Source organism: Pristiophorus japonicus, chromosome 2, assembly GCF_044704955.1.
Source record: "Pristiophorus japonicus isolate sPriJap1 chromosome 2, sPriJap1.hap1, whole genome shotgun sequence".
NCBI classification, from domain to species: Eukaryota; Metazoa; Chordata; class Chondrichthyes; family Pristiophoridae; genus Pristiophorus; species Pristiophorus japonicus.
The window spans coordinates 364,314,556-364,333,957 of NC_091978.1; the positions used below are offsets into that span (position 1 = coordinate 364,314,556).

The window sequence follows — 19,402 nt, forward strand, 5'->3', positions numbered from 1 at the left end:
TTTGAACACCTCGATCAAATCTCCTCTCAACCTTCTCTGCTCCAAGGAGAACAACCCCAGCTTCTCCAGTCTCTCCATGTAACTGAAGTCCCTCATCCCCGGAACCATTCTCGTAAATCTTTTCTGCACCCTCTCTAAGGCCTTCACATCCTTCCTAAAGTGTGGTGCCCAGAATTGGACACAATACTCCAGTTGAGACCAAACCAGTGTTTTATAAAGGTTCATCATAATTTCCACACTTTTGTACTCTACTTATGAAGCCCAGGATCCCGTAAGCTTTTTTAACCGCTTTCTCAACCTGCCCTGCCACCTTCAAAGAGTTGTGTACACATACCCCTAGGTCTCTCTGTTCATGCACCCACTTTAGGATTGTACCCTTTAGTTTATATTTCCTCTCCTCATTCTTTCAGCCAAAATGTATCACTTCACACTTTTCTACGTTAAATTTCATCTGCCACGTGTCTGCCCATTCCACCAGCCTGTCTATGTCCTCTTGAATTCTATCACTATCCTCCTCACTGTTCACGATACTTCCAAGTTTTGTGTCATTTGCAAATTTTGAAATTGTGCTCTGTACACCCACATCCAGGTCATTAATATATATCAAGAAAAGCAGTGGTCCTAGAACCGACGCCTGGGGAACACCACTGTATACCTTCCTCCAGTCCGAGAAACAACCGTTCACCACTACTCTCTGTATCCTGACACTTAGTCAATTTTGTATCCATGCTGCCACTGTCCCTTGTATTCCATGGGCTTCAAGTTTGCTGGAAAGCCTATTGTGTGGCACTTTGTCAAACGCCTTTTGGAAATCCATTTACACCACATCAAACTCCATTGCCCTCATCAACCCTCTCTGTTACCTCATCAAAAAACTCGATCACGTTGGTTAAACACGATTTGCCTTTAACAAATCCATGCTGACTTTCCTTAATTAAACCATACTTTTCCAACTGACTGTTAATTTTATCCTGACGATTGTTTCTAAAAGCTTCTCCATTACTGAGGTTAAACTGACCGGCCTGTAGTTGCTGGGTTTAACTTTGCATCCTTTTTTGACCAAGGGTGTAACATTTGCAATTCTCCAGTTCTCCAGCACCAACCCCCAAGGAGAATTGGAAGATTATGGCCAGCACCTCCACGTTTTCTTCCTTCATTTCCCTCAGCGTCCGAGGATGCATCCCATCCGGTCCTCGTGACCTAATAGCGGAGCGCAGATATCTCGGCGGAGGTGGGGGGGTGGGTGGAGGGAGGGGAGGTGGGGTTGTGGGGCTGGAGGAGATTACAGAAATAGGGAGGGGCGAGGCCGTGGAGGGATTTGAAAACAAGGATGAGAATTTTGAAATAATACGGCATATATATTTTATGATATGGCATAATGCCAGCTGAAGGAGAGATCGCCAAGCAATGTGGGGCATTAATTAGCTCTTGGTATTGCTAAGCAGCAGACTGCCCTCCATTCTAGACCACCAGCTGTGCAAAATATAGCTGGGCATTCTCGTATTGAAGGTAATCCCCTTCTACGCATTCAGTTGCCTCCTTGGACAATCTTATTGTAGTCTAATTGTAATCACTTGATTAACATAGATACTGACTGTTCAAAAGAGTCATGTCTGAAAGAACTGTAATTATCCAGGGAGGTTATTAGTTTCAGTCATATTCAACAGGTAACGACTCCTCATTGTGCCCAGGATTGGGAGGGAAGCAGTCTTGTGTTGGTTGACAATGTAGGAGTAACATTGATGGTTAAAATTAATTTACTGCTCGGTGCAGCTATCTCAATGAGCAAAGATTGCATCGTTCTTCAGTCTGAGGCTTCCCACACAGCCTCGACTTCTAACGCTGAACCTTTTATCCAGACACCGTTTGATAGCTTTGCCGTGTATTTTGGGGGTTTACGACAGTTGGTGGCACATCATCCTCTATTTCTACTGATAATTTGTGTCAATATACAAACACACAAGACAGTTCGTCCTTCCTGTTAGCCAAGGTGCCTGCAGCCTACCTTCAATCCCAATTCCCTAACCCAGCAAACTTATGCATTTCCAAATTTAATGTCGCTTGCATATTCACAGTGAAAGTTCGAGAATGTCACTGGGAGGTAGTAGCAATGGGACGCTCCTTATGGTCAATATTTGCGGAGGGAGGGAAGGGGCCATACCACAGACAAAAGAGATTTACAAGAATGGTTCCAGGGATGAGGGACTTCAGTTACGTGGATAGACTGGAGAAGCTGGGGTTGTTCGCCTCAGAGCAGAGAAGATTGGGAGGAGATTTGATAGAGATCAAAATCATGTGGTGTCTGCACAGAGTAGATAGAGAGAAACTGTTCCCATTGGTGGAAGGGTCGAGAACCAGAGGACAAAGATTTAAGGTGATTGGCAGAAGAACCAAAGGCGACATGAGGAAAATTATTTTTTAGGCAGCGAGTAAATAGGATCTGGAATGCGTTGACTGAGAGGGTGATGGAGGCAGACTCAATCACGGCTTTCAAAAGAGAGTTGGATAAGTACCTGAAGGAAAAAGCCCTGCGGGGCTCCGGGGAAAGAGCGGGGGAGTGGGACTAGCAGAGAGCCGGCACGGGCTCGATGGGCCGAATGGCCGCCTTCTGTGCTGTAACCATTCTCATCATCACCATAGGCAGTCCCTCAAAATCGAGAAAGACTTGCTTCCACTTTAAAAGTGAGTTCTCAGGTGACTGTACAGTCCAATATGGGAATTACAGTCTCTGTCACAGGTGGGACAGACAGTGGTTGAAGGAAAGGGTGGGTGGGGAGTCTGGTTTGCCGCACGCTCCTTCCGCTGCCTGCGCTTGTTTTCTGCATGCTCTCAGCGATGAGACTCGAGGTGCTCAGTGCCCTTCCAGATGCTCTTCCTCCACTTAGGGCGATCTTTGGTCAGGGACTCCCAGATGTCGGTGGGGATGTTGCACTTTATCAGGAAGGCTTTGAGAGTGTCCGTGAAACGTTTCCTCTGTCTACTTGGGGCTCGCTTGCCGTGTAGGAGTTCCGAGTAGAGCACTTGCTTTGGGAGTCTTGTGTCAGGCATGCGGTCAATGTGGCCCACCCAGCGAAGCTGGTCACGTGTGAACATCGAGAACCATTCTATGATTCTGGTGAGAGTGGACTAATTTCCAAGTTGAAAAGCATTCGGGCTGTCTACCTTGCATTGTAAGCCTCTCATTACAGAAACCAGCACAAGACATGTTTAACATGAAGTTGGACGGATGGTTGGAATGGAGCTGAAACATATATTGTGTGGGTAAGGGGCATAGAGAGTTCTTTGTGGGGCAGGAAGGGGGCTAAACCATAGACAAAAGAGCATTGAGTTACTCACTATGGCTAGTGAGCCATACACTAAGCCGAGCTGGGCATCCCCATGCAACTAATCCACAGAACTTGTAGTGTTTACTCTCTCAGTCATGAACAGTACTGTTCTCCCTCTCTAAGCTGTGTATTTTAGTCAATAGACATTGTGCACTGATGTTATGATTAGTACACAACCTTAATGTCCTTATATTAAACAAATTCCTTTAATTTATCATTGGGATTGACTTTAGATCATAATGACAAATCATAGCATTACTCCAAACCAATTACCCACAGCACTTTCACATTGAGAAGGCTGCATCATAGATTCGGCCGTGGTCTACATTGTGGTACCTGTTACCCCCGCCAGACATCCCTATGGTGAATACAGGTTGAAATTGATGCGTTCATAATAAAGGACGAAACTGAGTACTGTGTACAATGAGCAAATGTGACCTTGGCTCCTTTAATAAGATTCCAGAGTGCAGGTAGCTCGTGAGTGGCCTGCTTATATACCGTGCTCCCAAGGGATGCTGGGATCCCTTGGGACTCCAACAGGCAGGCCCTCTGATGGTAGTGTAGTACAAGTTGCAAGGGGTTAAATACATAACAGAAATGTTTCTGTTTCTAACGCTTTCCTGGCTGACCTCCCCTCCCCCACCCTTGGTAAACGCGCAGCCCGTGTCCTAACTAGCACCAAGTCCCGTTCACTCCCTGTGCTCCCTGACCTATATTGGCTCCCGGTACAGCGATGCATCAAATTTAAAATTCTCATCCTCATGTTCAAATCCCTCCATGGCCTCGCCCCACCTTATCTCTGTAACCTCCTTCAGCCCCACGCCCCTCTGAGAACTCTGCGTTCCTCCAATTCTGGCCTCTTGAGCATCCCTGATTTCCTTCACCCCATCATCGGTGGCCGTGCCTTCAGCTGCCTGGGCCCTCAGCTCTGGAACTCCCTCCCTAAACCTCTCCGCCTCTCTACCTCTCCTTTCTCCTTTAAGATGCTCCTTAAAACCTACCTCTTTGACCAAGCCTATGGTCACCTAATATCCCCTTATCTGGCTCGGTGATAACGCTCCTGTGAAGCGCCTTGGGACGTTTTACTACGTTAAAGGCGCTATATAAATGCAAGTTATTGTTATTGTTTGCCCAGATATAATTACACACACACACACACACATGCACGTAACCATGGCAATAGGCTGGCAGGTTAAGAAAGCAGGTAAGGAAAATGTGACAATTTGGCAGCTGTATGCCTTGCAAGGTTTTTTTCACAAACTCCTTTCATTATTATTGCATGAGATTTAGAAAAAAATAAATCATAATTAGATATGGAGACGCTTGCTTCTGCATTGATAGTGTAATCTCTCGGCTCTTCCTATGCTATCGACCTCCCGGCAATTCTACCTGCCTGCAGAGAGTCTCAAGAAAATGCTTTTAGTCGAAATGTGTCTAAACGCATAAAGAAGCATCCCATAATTAGATCCCCTGCTGGTTTAGTGGATAAATGCGCCATCTGATATGTTACTCAGCCCTGCAAAGTAGGAAGGGATCGGATTCAGTCTCCAGTCTGCACTGAGATCATGGATCTCAATTTTCAGAAGGAAATTGGATTAATACTTGAAGCGGAAAAAGTTACTGTGGTGAAAGGGCACGAGATTGGGACGAATTGGATCGTTCTTTCAAAGAGATGGCACGGGCACGATGGGCCAAATGGCCTCCTTCTGCACTGCATCGTTCTACGAAATCAAGGATCTGGATGTCATGTAAACGATATCAGTATTTCAAATGTTGCGACAATTACTTACAGCCCTAATCATTCCATGATCCCGTTTTAATCAGACCGCTGTTGGGACGCTTCTGTCAGCTTCAGTGTCCCAAAACTAAGGAAAGAAAAAAAATCCAACACGTGTGTGAGGACAGAGCCAGACATGGCTGTGGTGGCCTCTGTTGCCCTCCAGAAACACAGCAATCAGTGGAGGAAACCTGGCACCGCTCATAATCTAAGCTCAAACATGATAAATGGCCACCTGTGTATGACCTCCAACCGTCATTATCATAGGCAGTCCCTCGAAATCAAGGAAGACTTGCTTCCACTCTAAAAGTGAGTTCTAAGGTGACTGTACAGTCCCATGCGGAAATTACAGTCTCTGTCACAGGTGGGACAGACAGCGGTTGAAGGAAAGGGAGGGTGGGACTAGTTTGCCGCACGCTCTTTCCGCTGCCTGCGCTTGATTTCTGCACGCTCTCGGCGACGAGACTCGAGGTGCTCAGCGCCCTCCCGGATGCACTTCCTCCATTTAGGGACTCCCAGGTGTCAGTGGGGATGTTGCATTTTATCAAGGAGGCTTTGAGGGTGTCCTTGAAACATTTCCTCTGTCCACCTTGGGCTCGCTAGCCATGTAGGAGTTCCGAGTAGAGCGCTTGCTTTGGGAGTCTTGTGTCAGGCATGCGAACAATGTGGCCTGCCCAACGGAGCTGGTCAAGTGTGGTCAGTGCTTCGATGCTGGGGATGTTGGCCTGAGCGAGGACACCAATGTTGGTGCGTCTGTCCTCCCAGGGAATTTGCGGGATCTTGCGGAGACATCATTGGTGGTATTTCTCCAGCGACTTGAGGTGTCTACTGTACATGGTCCATGTCTTTGAGCCATACAGGAGGGCGGGTATCACTACAGCCCTGTAGACCATGAGCTTGGTGGCAGATTTGAGGGCCTGGTCTTCAAACACTCTTTTCTTCAGGTGGCCGAAGGCTGCATTGGTGCAACCATAGAACCTTGTCACCACCAACAAAAACAACAACTCGTATTTATATAGCGCCTTTAACATAGTAAAATGTCCCAAGGAGCTTCACATTAGTGTTCTGAGATAAAAATTTGACACCAAGCCGCATAAGGAGAAATTAGCGCAGGTGACTAAAAGCTTGGTCAAAGAAGTAGGTTTTAGGAGTGCCTTGAAGGAGGAAAGAGAGGTAGAAAGGCGGAGAGGTTGAGGGAGGGAGTTCCAGAGCTTGGGGCCCAGGCAATTGAAGGCATGGCCAGAGTCAATCCTATCAAAAGAGGGACGCATAATGGGGGATCCAACTGAAACAAAACAGAAATGTAATTGGTTAATGTTCCCTTTGTATGCTCATGAACTTTGATTGGTTTCATCGCTGTAGTCAAGTATGTCAAATTGATCTCATACCATTTACTAAGGAGTTTGCTAATCCACTGATATAACTGTTCTGACTTTTTTTCTTGTTACTCCATTAGAAAGTCCTGCATTTCTATAGCGCCTTTCGCAAACTCAATAGGTCCCAAAGCGCTTTACAGCCAATGAAGTACTTTTTGAAGTGTAGTCACTGTTGTAATGTAAGAAACGCGGCAGGCAATTTGCGCACATCCATCTCCCACAAACAGCACTGAGGTAATGACCAGATAATCTCTTTAAATGATGTTGGTTGGGGGATAAATACTGGCCCAGGACACCGGGGAGAACTCCACTGCTCTTCGAGATAGTGCCATGGGATCTTACATGTCTGCCTGAGAGGTTTAACATCTCATCCAAAAGATGATAATATTGCAAGAATAAACTTCAATATAACATTAACATCTATGTTTTATGCCTTTTGGCATTTGCACTACATAAATCACATTGGTGTTAAGGCATACTAATATATCATTCTCCAGAGGCGTAAACTGAGGCATTGTGGGCTAGAAATTCGGTATCGCCCGCTTTGAGGCGGGGAATGCGCCAGGATGCTACCTTTAGCGCCAGGCGATGTCTACCGCCTCAAAGTGGGATATTCAGTTGTATCGGCCCAAGAGGAGAGCGGAGTGCAAAGGGAAGCGTTCCACACTGCTCCTCGAGCGCTAACGGAGCGATAGTGCAGGAGGCCCACTCAATTTTTGGCACCAGGATGTTGGCATCCGAGCGCCTGAAGATGAAAACAAAAATCCAGCTGAAAAATTCAATGACCCTCACCCACACTTCCCCCACGGCTGCAACAAGTAAATAGAAGTTGAACCACTGAAATTTCAGCCCTTACCTTGCGCTCCCGACGATATCGCTCCGGGATCGTCGCCGGACCGACTGCAGGCAAGAGAGTGAATTTTGCAACCGCGGGGCTACGGGGGCATCGCACACTCGGTGACATCACCCAGTGGGCGGGACTAGCGAGCGCAGCGCAAAGTGCCACGAAACCTTCACTGAGGTTCGGGCGGGAGGTGCTGAGTGCCCCGCTAACGGATGGTGCTGACCAACCAAATTTCTCCCCTTTAGTCTTTCAACAACAACACGCATTTATATAGCACCTTTAATTTAGCCTCCCAAGCCACTTTACTGTAGTAGAATAATGCCGCACCCTGCTTTCTATCTGCCGCTGTGGTAACTGCATGCGCGTTCGAGCTTATTGTGTGAGGTCAACCTGGATCAGGAATCGAATTCAGTTCTTGCGCACACATTGTGCCTTTTGACCGTGGCTGCTTTCGAACCTGGAGCAAAACCGGAGCAGGTCATGAATCAGGACAGATGGAGAAATGTGAGGACCTCAAGGCATCAAATGCACAAGTGTGTACGCCGACTGTTTGAAAGATTGAACCTGGCGAAGCCAGCAGAAGCTGAAATGCGAACTTCCGTGAAATTGGCTCCGTAGCCGGGAGGCCTCTCGCACCATGCTGAAAGTGGCACTACGGGTGTCCATGGTCTGCCTTGACGCGAGCCTCACCCACCGACAACACGCACACACATCGGGCAACCACTGATCGCTTTGGCCGACAGACGAGACCTCACATCAGCAGCCCTCCTGTCTATGTGCGAACCAGGGATAAGCATCGCAGAATCCAGAACTTAAAATTATGCTGCGGGATACCAGTAAGCTATTTGTTTTAATGGAAATAGCCAGGGGGGGTGGGGGGAGGGGATCTTCATACGCAGTAAGAATTTACGCTCTGCCCCACAGTCTAATTTCAAGAATTTATATAATGCTTTCCCGACCTCAGGACGTCCCTCAGTACTATCCCTCCGACAGTGCGTCACTCCCTCAGTACTGCCCCTCCGACAGTGCGTCACTCCCTCAGTACTGCCCCTCCGACAGTGCGGGGCTCTTTCAGTACTGCCCTTCCGACAGTGCGGCGCTCCCTCAGTACTGTCCCTCCGACAGTGCGGCGCTCCCTCAGTACTGCCCCTCCGACAGTGCGTCACTCCCTCAGTACTGCCCCTCCGACAGTGCGGGGCTCTTTCAGTACTGCCCTTCCGACAGTGCGGCGCTCCCTCAGTACTGTCCCTCCGACAGTGCGGCGCTCCCTCAGTACTGCCCCTCCGACAGTGCGTCACTCCCTCAGTACTGTCCCTCCGACAGTGCGTCACTCCCTCAGTACTGCCCCTCCGACAGTGCGTCACTCCCTCAGTACTGTCCCTCCGACAGTGCGGCGCTCTTTCAGTACTACCCCTCCGACAGTGCGGGGCTCATTCAGTACTACCCCTCCGACAGTGCGGGGCTCTTTTAGTACTGCCCCTCTGACAGTGCGACGCTCCCTCAGTACTGTCCCTCTGACAGTACTGCCCCTCAGACAGTGCGGCACTCCCTCAGTACTGCCCCTCCGACAGTGTGGCCAATTAAATACTTTTGAAATGTGGTCTTAATATAGGAATCGCAGCAGCCAATTTGTACACAGCAAGATCCCACAAACAGCAGTGAGATCAATGGGCACATCATCTGTTTTAACTTACGTTGAGGGACAACTTTTGGACAGGACTCCAATCTCCCCTCCTCTTGTTTGAAATAGTGACCATGGGATCTTTTTGTGTCCAATCTGAGAGGGCAGATGGGGTCTTGTGTTTGATGTCTTACTTGAAAGACGGCACCCCCTCCGTACTGCCCCTCCGACAGTGCGCCGCTCCCTCAGTACTGCCCCTCCGACAGTGCAGCACTCCCTCAGTACTGCTTCTCTGACAGTGCGGCACTCCGACAATGCAGCACTCCCTCAGCACTGCCTCTCCGACACTGCGGAGCTCCCTCAGCACTGTACTCCCTCAGTTCTGCCCCTTCGACAGAGCAGCACTCCCTCAACACTACCCCTCCGACACTGCGGCACTCCCTCAGTACTGCCCCTCCTACAGTGCGGGGTTCCCTCAGTACTGACCCTCCGACAGTGCGGCACTCCCTCAGTACTGCCCCTCGACAGTGCGGCCTTCCCTCAGTACTGCCCCTTCGACAATGCGGCGCTCCCTCAGCACTGCCCCTCGACAGTGCAGCGCTCCCTCAGTACTGCCCCTTTGACAGTGCGGCGCTCCCTCAGCACTGCCCCTCCGACAGTGCGGGGCTCCTTCAGTACTGCCCCTCTGACAGTGCTGCACTCCCTCAGTACTGGGATTGGGGACGTGCTCCAGTCTCTGGAGTGGGACTCGAACCCACAACGTTCTGACTCAGAGGCGAGAGTGCTACCCACTGAGCCACAGCTGGTGCCAAAAAATTCTCTTTGAAAGAACCTGTTGCTCTTGCCACATGTTTATTCGCAGCTCATTTTAAGAATTAAAAAAAACATCCATTATTGATGCATTGCTAATGCACACCCCTCGAATGACAAGAAGCAAACTGGCCAAGTGTTATTAATTGTGAAAGAATCTTAAGCCGAAAACGCTTCTGGCAGTGCTGCTGCTTCGAAATGAATCAGTGTTCAATTTTACACTTAATAACAATTCAAATGGTACAAGGTGCTTAAAAGTCCCCAATGGTTGTTTCAGAAATGCGATTTTAAAAAAAGCTGTTTTAAATTAAGAACCCTTTATACAAGTTCCGCAGCACAAATGAGAGACTGATGTAGCTTGATGGTTAACCCTGGTAGAATATTCAGCAGCTCTTGAGTTTTGAGATGCACCAATCCTTGACCAACCACTTAAAGCTGCACTGCACAGCATCCTGCCACCTCATTCAACTCTCCGGGACCGATATTGGCCTCTCGTGCGTCTGCCGCTAGCGCCTCCGGGTGGCGCTGAGGGGCACAAATCTGTTTCGCCCAGGCGATCGCCTCCAGCGAAATTGGCCTCGTTTTTAGCAGAGGCGATACCTGGTAACGCCCCGCTCCTGCCGGTAGTGCCTCGCTCGGGTGTGCCCACCAATGATGACATCATCGGCGTGCGCACCGCCTCATTAGCGCCCCCCCCCCCCAACATAAATTCGGCCCCTCCCCCTCAACTACCACCTGGCGCTGACAACGGCAGCTTCAGCTGTCGGGTTGCAGGCGGGAGTCGGCCGGAGAAGTGCTGTTTAAAGGCGCCGTCTTGTCAAAAATATTTCTGTCGGCTATTATTGGGCCGAAAATTGCGGTCGGAGCTTCCTTCGGATGAACGCCTCTGACCCGAAAAAAATCTACGAAAATACCTGTTGGTGCCGGAAGAACGTAGGCTTGCAGTCGGAGGCCTTCATTCTCTACGCAGCATACAGGGATCTATCTTCCACGTACGTACGCATCTGCTGGGATCATGTGGGCCTGGACCACCAATCACTGTCTCGTATTCTCATTGATAATAATGGAAGCTCTGTCTGTAAGGGCTCCCATTACGATCACTGAGAATAACCCCCTAAAACACTGAAACATGGCACAATAAATAAAAAAAACACCTCACATATTTAAAATTAATTGAAATTAAAGATTTTGGAAAAAAATATATCTTTTGGAATTTTTTTTAATGTGTTTTAATAGGGTTAAAAATAAACCTCCCTTGATGGACAGGGTTTTTAATATAAACATGACTTATTACATTTAATTTTTCTGTGCTTTAAAAGTGTTGCGCTGGTAAAAGTAAGCCAAATGCCTGCTTTTACCAGGTGTAAAAGTTTGAAGGACGTGCATGCTCTGGGCAAGAGTTGGGTAAATAGCTCAATCTCTCCTGCATGGATGTCCTTCTCCGTGGGATGCGCAGAATCTGACTAAAGAAATTTTGGCAGATCGGGAAAGCCAGTTCTCAGCGGCTTCTGCACCTCACGGCAAGAACCGGCTATTGTGAGGCCTCGCCGGGTGCAATTTCCGGCTTGCTGACCGATAGGCAGAGTGCCTGTTGCAAAGATTGCAGCGGCTTTGACCTCGAAGACTGTTCTGGCTCTTTAGCATTGCTTTGTTTAACTCAGGGCAGATTTGACTCGTTCCTGGGGGCTGTGTGGCGCTCGACTACCTGCTCTGACGTCACCGTCGGAGGTTACTTCGGCAGAGACAAAGCCAGAGAGAAAGAGAGGGAGCAAGAAAAGGAGAAGGGCAAGGAGAAAGGGAGGGAGAAAGACAGGTACAAGGACAGCATCATCATCATCATAGGCAGTCCCTCGAAATCGAGGTAGACTTGCTTCCACTCTCAAAGTGAGTTCTCAGGTGGCTGTACAGTCCAATATGGGAATTAAAGTCTCTGTCACAGATGGGACAGGCAGTGGTTGAAGGGAAGGGTGGGTGGGGAGTCTGGTTTGCCGCAAACTCCTTCCGCTGCCTGCGCTTGTTTTCTGCACGCTCTCGGCGACGACCCTCGAGGTGCTCAGCGCCCTCCCGGATGCTCTTCCTCCACTTAGGCCGGTCTTGGACCAGGGACTCCCAGGTGTCGGTGGGGATGTTGCACTTTATCAAGGAGGCTTTGAGGGTGACTTGAAACGTTTCCTCTGCCCACCTGGGGCTCGCTTGCCGTGTAGGAGTTCCGAGTAGAGCATGATGTGGCCAGAGGGAGAAGGTGCAACAGCCCTGGCAACAGGAGAACTTACCCTCCCAGGGTATTCCAGCAGCAATTCTCATACATCAATTTCACTGAGGAGCAGTGTGTTCAAAGACTGCACTTCAGCAAAGGCGTGGTCACAGAGCTCTGCCACCTCCTATAACCCAAGCTTGAGTCTCAGACCAGGATGAGGACGGCTCTCTCAGCAGCAGGCAAGGTCAACATCGCGCTCAAGTTCTATGCCAATGGGATCCTTCCAGCGTGCAACAGAAGACATCTCCAACATCTCCCAATTTGCCATCCATTGCTCCATCCGTGAGGTCACAGATGCTCTGTACAGAAAGATGAGGGACTACATCTCCTTTCCCATGACCAGAGAGAAGCAGCTGGAGTGTGCATGTGGTTTTTGCCAGGATAGTGGGCTCCCCCATGGTGCAGGCGCCATTGACTGCACCCACGTCACTTTGCGGGCACCGCATCACAATCCTACGGTATTCCGTAAAAGCAAAGGCTGCCACGCACCGAATGTGCAGTAGGTGTGTGACCACACATGACGAATTATCACCGTCAATGCCCGCTATCCTGGCAGCAGCCACGATGCCTTCATCCTTCGCCAGACTGGTGTGTCAGCTGTCTTCCAGCCACCACATCAAGCTCGCGGCTGGCTGCTCGGAGACAAGGGCTATCCGCTCTCCACATGGATCATGACATCCCTCCCCAACCCTACCAATCCTGCCCAGCACGCGTACAATGAGAGCCATGCCGTCACCAGGAACATCATTGAGCAGACCATCGGAGTGCTCAAGCAACGGTTCCGCTGCCTTGACCGTTGGGGAGGAGTCCTCCAGTACTCGCCTGAGCCGATGTCCCTATTCGTCGTCGTCTGCTGCATGCTGCACAATCTGGCCATCATGAGGGCACAGCACAGCCATTGCCACCAGGCATAGCCGCACCATCACAGGAGGAGGAAGACCAGCATGAGGACCAGGAGGAGGAGGGGGAGGAGGAGCAACAGCAGGGGGACCGGGAGGAGCAACACCCACAACGGAGGAGGCATCCACTCCATCGCATCTGCAAGGGAGGTCCGCGACAATCTCATCAGAGCTTGTTTCCACTGACTTCCATCCCACTTCCCGGTTCCTCTGGACGACCTCCATCACCACATCAATTTGCCCTTCCATACCAAAGCCCCAAAGCTGAAATGAGAAACAACAGCAAATGTTAAACATTGCAATCAAAATTTATAAAACAACAATAAACTGTGTAATTGTGTATCTATGAATCACCCTTGTGCATTTCCTTATATCCCCTCTATCGTTTACCTATTCTACTATTGCTCCGCAGTTTGTCCCCTGTGGCTGCAGCATGGCTGGTGGAGAGCTGCTGTGTGTCAGGGCCAGAGATACAGATGGCCTTGCAGGATGCCCTCGACCAGCTCTGGGCCTGGAAGGCCCGGCTGTAGACTGCACCACCTCAGGCTGGGCAGCGGCAGTCTGGGCTGCCTGGGTGACATGCAGGACCAAATGTAATGGCGGAGTGGCAGCGGCGGGCTCAGGAATGCTGTCATTGAGAGAGAGAGGACAGCAGATTCCTGCTCCACTGACCCACTGCCACTCCCCTGGGGCAGCACCTCAGCGTCCCCAGCAATCCCGCTGCAGGACAGATTGGTGGGCTGCTGCTACACCTTGAGAGCCCCGGTGGGCAGTGGTGGGCCCAGCGGCAATGGCAGCAGTCAGAGCTTGCGTGGCATCCAGCTGAGTCTGCGGGAGAGCAGTGTGAAACTCGATGCCAGCACTCACTGACTGCACGACAGCACCAAGGCTGCATGAGAGCAGTCTGAGCTTCCATGCCGCCAACCATTGTCTGCATTGCAGCGTTGCGTTGCTTCCGCCTGTGCCGCAATGGAAGCTGCCACATCGCCCATGACACGCGTCATGAGGTCTGGATCCACACGGCCTCTCTGGGAGTCCGCCATCGTCTACACACCGGCAATGATGGGCTCCATGCTGTGCGCAGAGCTGTATACAATGCAGGAGGCAGGCTCCTCCATGCTCCTTACCACTGCCGGGAGGCTCTCGGGCACCTTGCCATTGCACCTATCGTGTCGGAGTGCATGGCCATCATCTTTTGTGTGAATGCCGCCCCGTCGAGGTCCTCACCTGAGTCCTGTGCAGCAGAACTCGCGTGCGAACTCTCCCTCCGGGGAGATGGCTCCCGAGGTTCCCTTTCCCCTTGACCGTGCTGCAGCCTGCTAGGCCCCGGTGCGTCACCCAGTGCAGACCCCTCTACTAACCTAACCTCTAAGGACCGCGTAGTGCCAGTATCTGAGCTGGTGCCTACGGCTGAGAGAAGCAGTGACACATGGCTTGGCTCCTCCTACTCCCCCTCCTCCTCCTCTTCTCCCTCACGACTCTGTTGAGCGGGGTTCAGGGACAGGTTCATCATCTGCTGGCTGCATGGTTATCTGAAAGCATAAATGGCAAGAGTCACGTTAAGCTGAGGACAGGAGGCTAGGAATGGAGTAAGGAAGGCAGACAGAATGAGGGGCTGGAAAGTGAGAAGGCCTTGTGGTTGAACGGGAAGTGCGATGAGAAGAGAGGCTAGAGATACCCTTGTTGCCACAGCGGGCTCGATGTCTCCACCGGACACGGCGTACACTACTTGCCGGCCAATGAGCCGCAGCTCTCACTTGTCCAGATCACTCAAGTCACTGAGTTCAACTTTTCTCCCACCTCCAGTCTGCTGCTGCTCCCTCCTGTTATGTGCAACTTTGGCCTGCAAAAGAAAGGAACTTGTGTGAGTAAGAGTCCAGCTATGTATGTGGAAGATATTGTAAGTGGTTTTGCCCTTGGTGGTTTCAAATCATCCCTCTTACAACAGTTCTAGACACCGGAATTATAGTTGTGAATAGTAATATACAGTTATAAACAGATCTTTCGGTTTTAACCGTCACAATGCTTTTATTCAAGTTAAAACACACCTGTATCTAGTAAAAACACACTCTAGTAGTGTAATACAAACAAACACAGTACAACACACAGTCTGGCCTGTCTAAACAGGCCCCTAATGCGAAGTACCCACATCTAAAACACCCCTGCTCAGATTCAAAATTGCACCACTAAATCTGTCCAACAGAATGTGCGCACGCTTATGATTCTTGCAAAAATTTCTCCACTAAAGCCCTTAAGGCTTGGTTGGGACACACAACACTCTTTCACACTATGCAGTGGTCTTAAAGATGCGTGGGCTGGGATAAATTCTCACCAATTACCCCTCTGGCTTACTTGCTGCTTCTCCCGATGAGGTATATCGTCTGGGTCCGTACCAATCTGTGGTATTCAAGTCCAGTCTCAAGGTCAGCTACCCAGTCGAAGTATCAAGGCTCTCTGGAGATTCTTCTCTCCATCCCACACTCAAGACTGTGCCTGTTCCTTTGTCACAAGAAAAAAAAAGTTAAATCCTTAAATAATCTGGGCAAAGTCGATGGCAAGTATGTCACAAAGGGTGTACTTAATAAACTAAATGGCCTGTTCCCCCTCCACTATGTCCTCCTGTGTTAAGCATCTACTCTGGCAATATTTATGTACATTTTCCTTTGGCATTCTCCCAATTCATTATCAAACGCAGTCCCTCGGAATCGAGGAAGACTTGCTTCCACTCCTGAGGTGAGTTCTTTGGTGGCTGAACAGTCCAATACGAGAGCTACAGACTTTGTCACAGGTGGGACAGAAAGTCGTTGAGGGAAGGGGTGGGTGGGACTGGTTTGCCGCACGCTCCTTCCGCTGCCTGCGCTTGATTTCTGCATGCTCTCAGCGATGAGACTCGAGGTGCTCAGCGCCCTCCCGGATGCACTTCTTCCACTTAGGGCGGTCTTTGGCCAGGGACTCCCAGGTGTCAGTGGGGATGTCGCACTTTATCAGGGAGGCTTTGAGGGTGTCCCTGTAACGTTTCCGCTGCCCGCGTTTGGCTCGTTTGCCGTGAAGGAGCTCCGAGTAGAGCACTTGCTTTGGGAGTGTCTGGCATGCGAACAATGTGGCCCGTCCAGCAGAACTGATCGAGTGTGGTCAGTGCTCCAATGCTGGGGATGTTAGCCTGGTTGAGGACGCTGATATTGGTGTGTGTGTCCTCCCAGGAGATTTGTACGATCTTGCGGAGACATCGTTGGAATCATGCGAAAGCAATCTCAATGATCGAGGGGATGGAGGGATTGGATTAGGAGCAACCATTATGTAAATTGGGCCTGTTCTCACCAGAACAGAGAAGGTTGAGTGGAGACTGAATGATTGCTGTTTTTAGGATTGTGAAGAGACGAGATAACGTCGACCATGACAAGCTGCTTTCACCTTGTCCAAAACAGTTGAACCAGAGGACACGACCTGCGTTTCAAGGCGGGAGGGGTGGGGAAATTCAGAACTAACAATATTTCAGTGAGCGGGTGGTCAATTTATGGAACAGACTCCCCAGGGAGAAGGTGTAACCAGTTAGTGCTGATTCAGTGATTCAAGAAAGACTTGGATTTATATAGTGCCTTTCACAACCACCAGATGTCTCAACCCGCTTTACAGCCAATGAAGTACTTTTGAAGTGTAGTCGCTGTTGTAATGTGGGAAACACGGCAGCCAATTTGCGCACAGCAATCTCCCACAAACAGCAATGTGATAATGACCAGATCATCTGGGTTTTTTAATGATGTTGATTGAGAGATAACTCTTGGCCAGGACACCAAGGAGAACTCCCCTGCTCTTCTTCGAAATAGTGCCATGGGATTCTTTATGTCCACCTGAGAGGGCAGATAGGGCCTCGGTTTAACGTCTCATCTGAAAGTCGGCACCTCTGACAGTGCGGCGCTCCCTCAGCACTGCACTGGGAGCGTCAGCCTAGATTATTGTGCTCAAGTCCCTGGAGTGGGACTTGCACCCACAACCTTCTGACTCAGAGGCGAGGAGTGTGGTACCCACTGAGCCATGGCTGTCACTGCAAATGCAAGTTAGATAGATTTCTTTCAGCAAATAACATTTTCGATACAGTATAGGAGTAATTTGAGACATGGTGTGTGGTGAGTGCAGTGAGCGTGGGAGGGACAGATGACTTTGGACCTGTGGTTCACAAAGCTCTCCATTACTGGGGGTTTTTCCTCGCCTCGGGTCTGGATCTGTTGTAAACTCATTGACAGATTGCCAAGATTAGCCAACAACTCTATTAGCGCTGTATCGAGCGACTGCCAGGATGGTAGAAAGCAAACGAGGTGAAACTTTCCCAAGCTAGCAATCCGTGTGAAAGTGACAGATCCTCAAATTCAACAGAAACTTTGGACTTGTCAATTCGTAGGTGTGAATGTTTGAGCTTAAGGCTTTGTCAGGGTAACACAGAGATATTGGGCTGGATTTTTGGTCTTTTGCCGCCACTGTTGGCGCCCCGGAAATCTCTCCGATGCCGGCTGTTCAGCTGGAGATTTTCAGTTGCTCAGCCGGCCTAGCGCCCTCAAAGAGGTGTGTAACGCCTCCCTTAGCTCTCCGCTCCAAACCCAGGGCCCAGTCGATTCATTGTGCGGCGGCAGACCCAAACCGTTTGCCGGCGCAAAATTTACCGCCCCGCCCGGCTTAGCGCCGCGACAGAGGGGGCGACCGAATTTCCACCCCATTCGGTATGCATCACCAGGGTAGCCTTGTGATTTGAATAATGCCGCACTGACCCATCTTCCCTCTTTCACAGCTTGCCACCTGGAAACCTGACTCCGGGTTGAACGGATCCCTGACAGATAAAAAACTGGAGAACAACATGCGTGGAGTGATGCTCCGGGTGGTAACGCTGCCGGTAAGGGCTTTTTATTCCTTCCCTCGGCCTAATTTGTTTCAAAAAAGTGCTGCTCTGTTAACACTGGTAGTTTATCGGCTGATCTTGAAAAGAGTGGATTAAGGTGGCATTGCTTAATGACCATGTGCGGTGAGGTCAACTCGTGGGTTCCCTTTGCCTATGATTAATCCATTCGGCTGCTTTGTAAGGCGGCACGGTGATTAATCGTTTGGATTCTCTCCTTTCGATGGTGCTATGTATGCACTTGTGAGTATGCTCAAGCGTTTGTAGAGCTGCTCCGTGCCTTTCAGTTCTGTGCGGAGGGGATTCTTGCTCACTCTCCACTTTGCCATCCTCGTCTGCCGTCCGGACACGCCATGGCACACCATCGTGCCGTCCGGAAGAGGCGGGGGTCCCCAATGGAGCGCTCTCTATGCGGGATACCTCCCTCTATTTATTGGGGACTTGGCCTGGAGGGTGTTGCACGAAGCAGTCCCGCGCAATCGATTGTTAAGTCGGTTCACAGACTCCCAGGCCGCCTGCAATTTCTGCGGTCTAGAGGAGTCCACATTTACGTCGAATGTGTGAGGTTGCAGCCCCTGTTCCATTATTTGAAGGGGCTGCTCCTCAAATTCTGGTTGCACTTCAGTCCCACACTCCTGATCTTTGGGTACCCCGTGCGGAGGGGAGCGGGCAGGTTGGAAGGCCTCCTCGTAGGACTGCTCCTGGGCACGGCGAAAGTGGCCATTAACCGGTCCAGGCAGTGGGCGGTCGAAGGGGTCGTTCAGCCCGACTACCTGCCTCTCTTCCGCGGTTACATCCGAGCCAGGGTGTCCCTGGCGATGGAGCACGCGGTGTCCACCAGTACGCTCGCGGCCTTCCGCGAGAGGTGGGCGCCGGAGGGACTGGGGTGCATCATCACCCCCAGCAAACAAATTTTAATTTGATCGTTTAAAGTTTAATTTGTTTAATTTGCCAGTTTTAGTGCCCCCTCCCCACCCACACATCCCCCCCCCCCCCGACTCCATTAACAAGGGGGCACTTGATTTATAGATTCACAAAAATAATTGCGGAGCTGTTCCAGGCACTTGATTTAAAGTTTCTACTCAAAATAGTTGTAGAACTGCTGCATTGTAAGTGGCTTAGCCAGTCGCGAGATGTTCACAAGACTCAATAAAACCCCAGCCAGTTAGGTCTAGGTCATCCACGATGAGGTATGCAGTTGTGAGCCGAGTGGATGAACTGCTAATGTGTAGTGTGATTGTTAAACCTTTGTTAATAAACCAACTAGTTCTTAATAGCAATGTGTTGCTATGAATTCTTAAGCAAAGAAGCCATGAAGCAAATACATTACAGATGGAAGTAAATATTTGTAAATGAGGCCTTGTTCGCCCTTCTGCCCACCAAGGGGGAGGGGGCAATTTGTGAACTACATTTTCCTTCAGCGTAGTAATTAGAGGCAGAATGCGCATGGTTTGAGTTCCAAATGTGAGTTGCAACCCATTTCTTTTAGGCCAGACACGAGGGCTTGTCAACCCGACATCATTGCCCTGGAATCTCCGGAAATTGAAAGTTAATCTCCAGGTCACGGCTGCGAGCAGCACCCGGGAGGAAAATCACCAGGGCGTGAA

The 19,402-nt window shown here is 50.1% G+C and overlaps 1 protein-coding gene across 1 annotated transcript in view; it reads left to right on the forward strand.

Moving 5' to 3' along the window:
* Window positions 1-19,402, forward strand: part of grid2 (glutamate receptor, ionotropic, delta 2) — a 467,741-nt gene that overhangs the window by 139,628 nt on the left and 308,711 nt on the right. Inside the window, exon 8 of the mRNA XM_070859425.1 lies at window positions 17,691-17,792. Within this exon, the coding sequence (XP_070715526.1) occupies window positions 17,691-17,792 (102 nt within the window). The remainder of the gene's footprint in view (window positions 1-17,690; window positions 17,793-19,402) is intronic.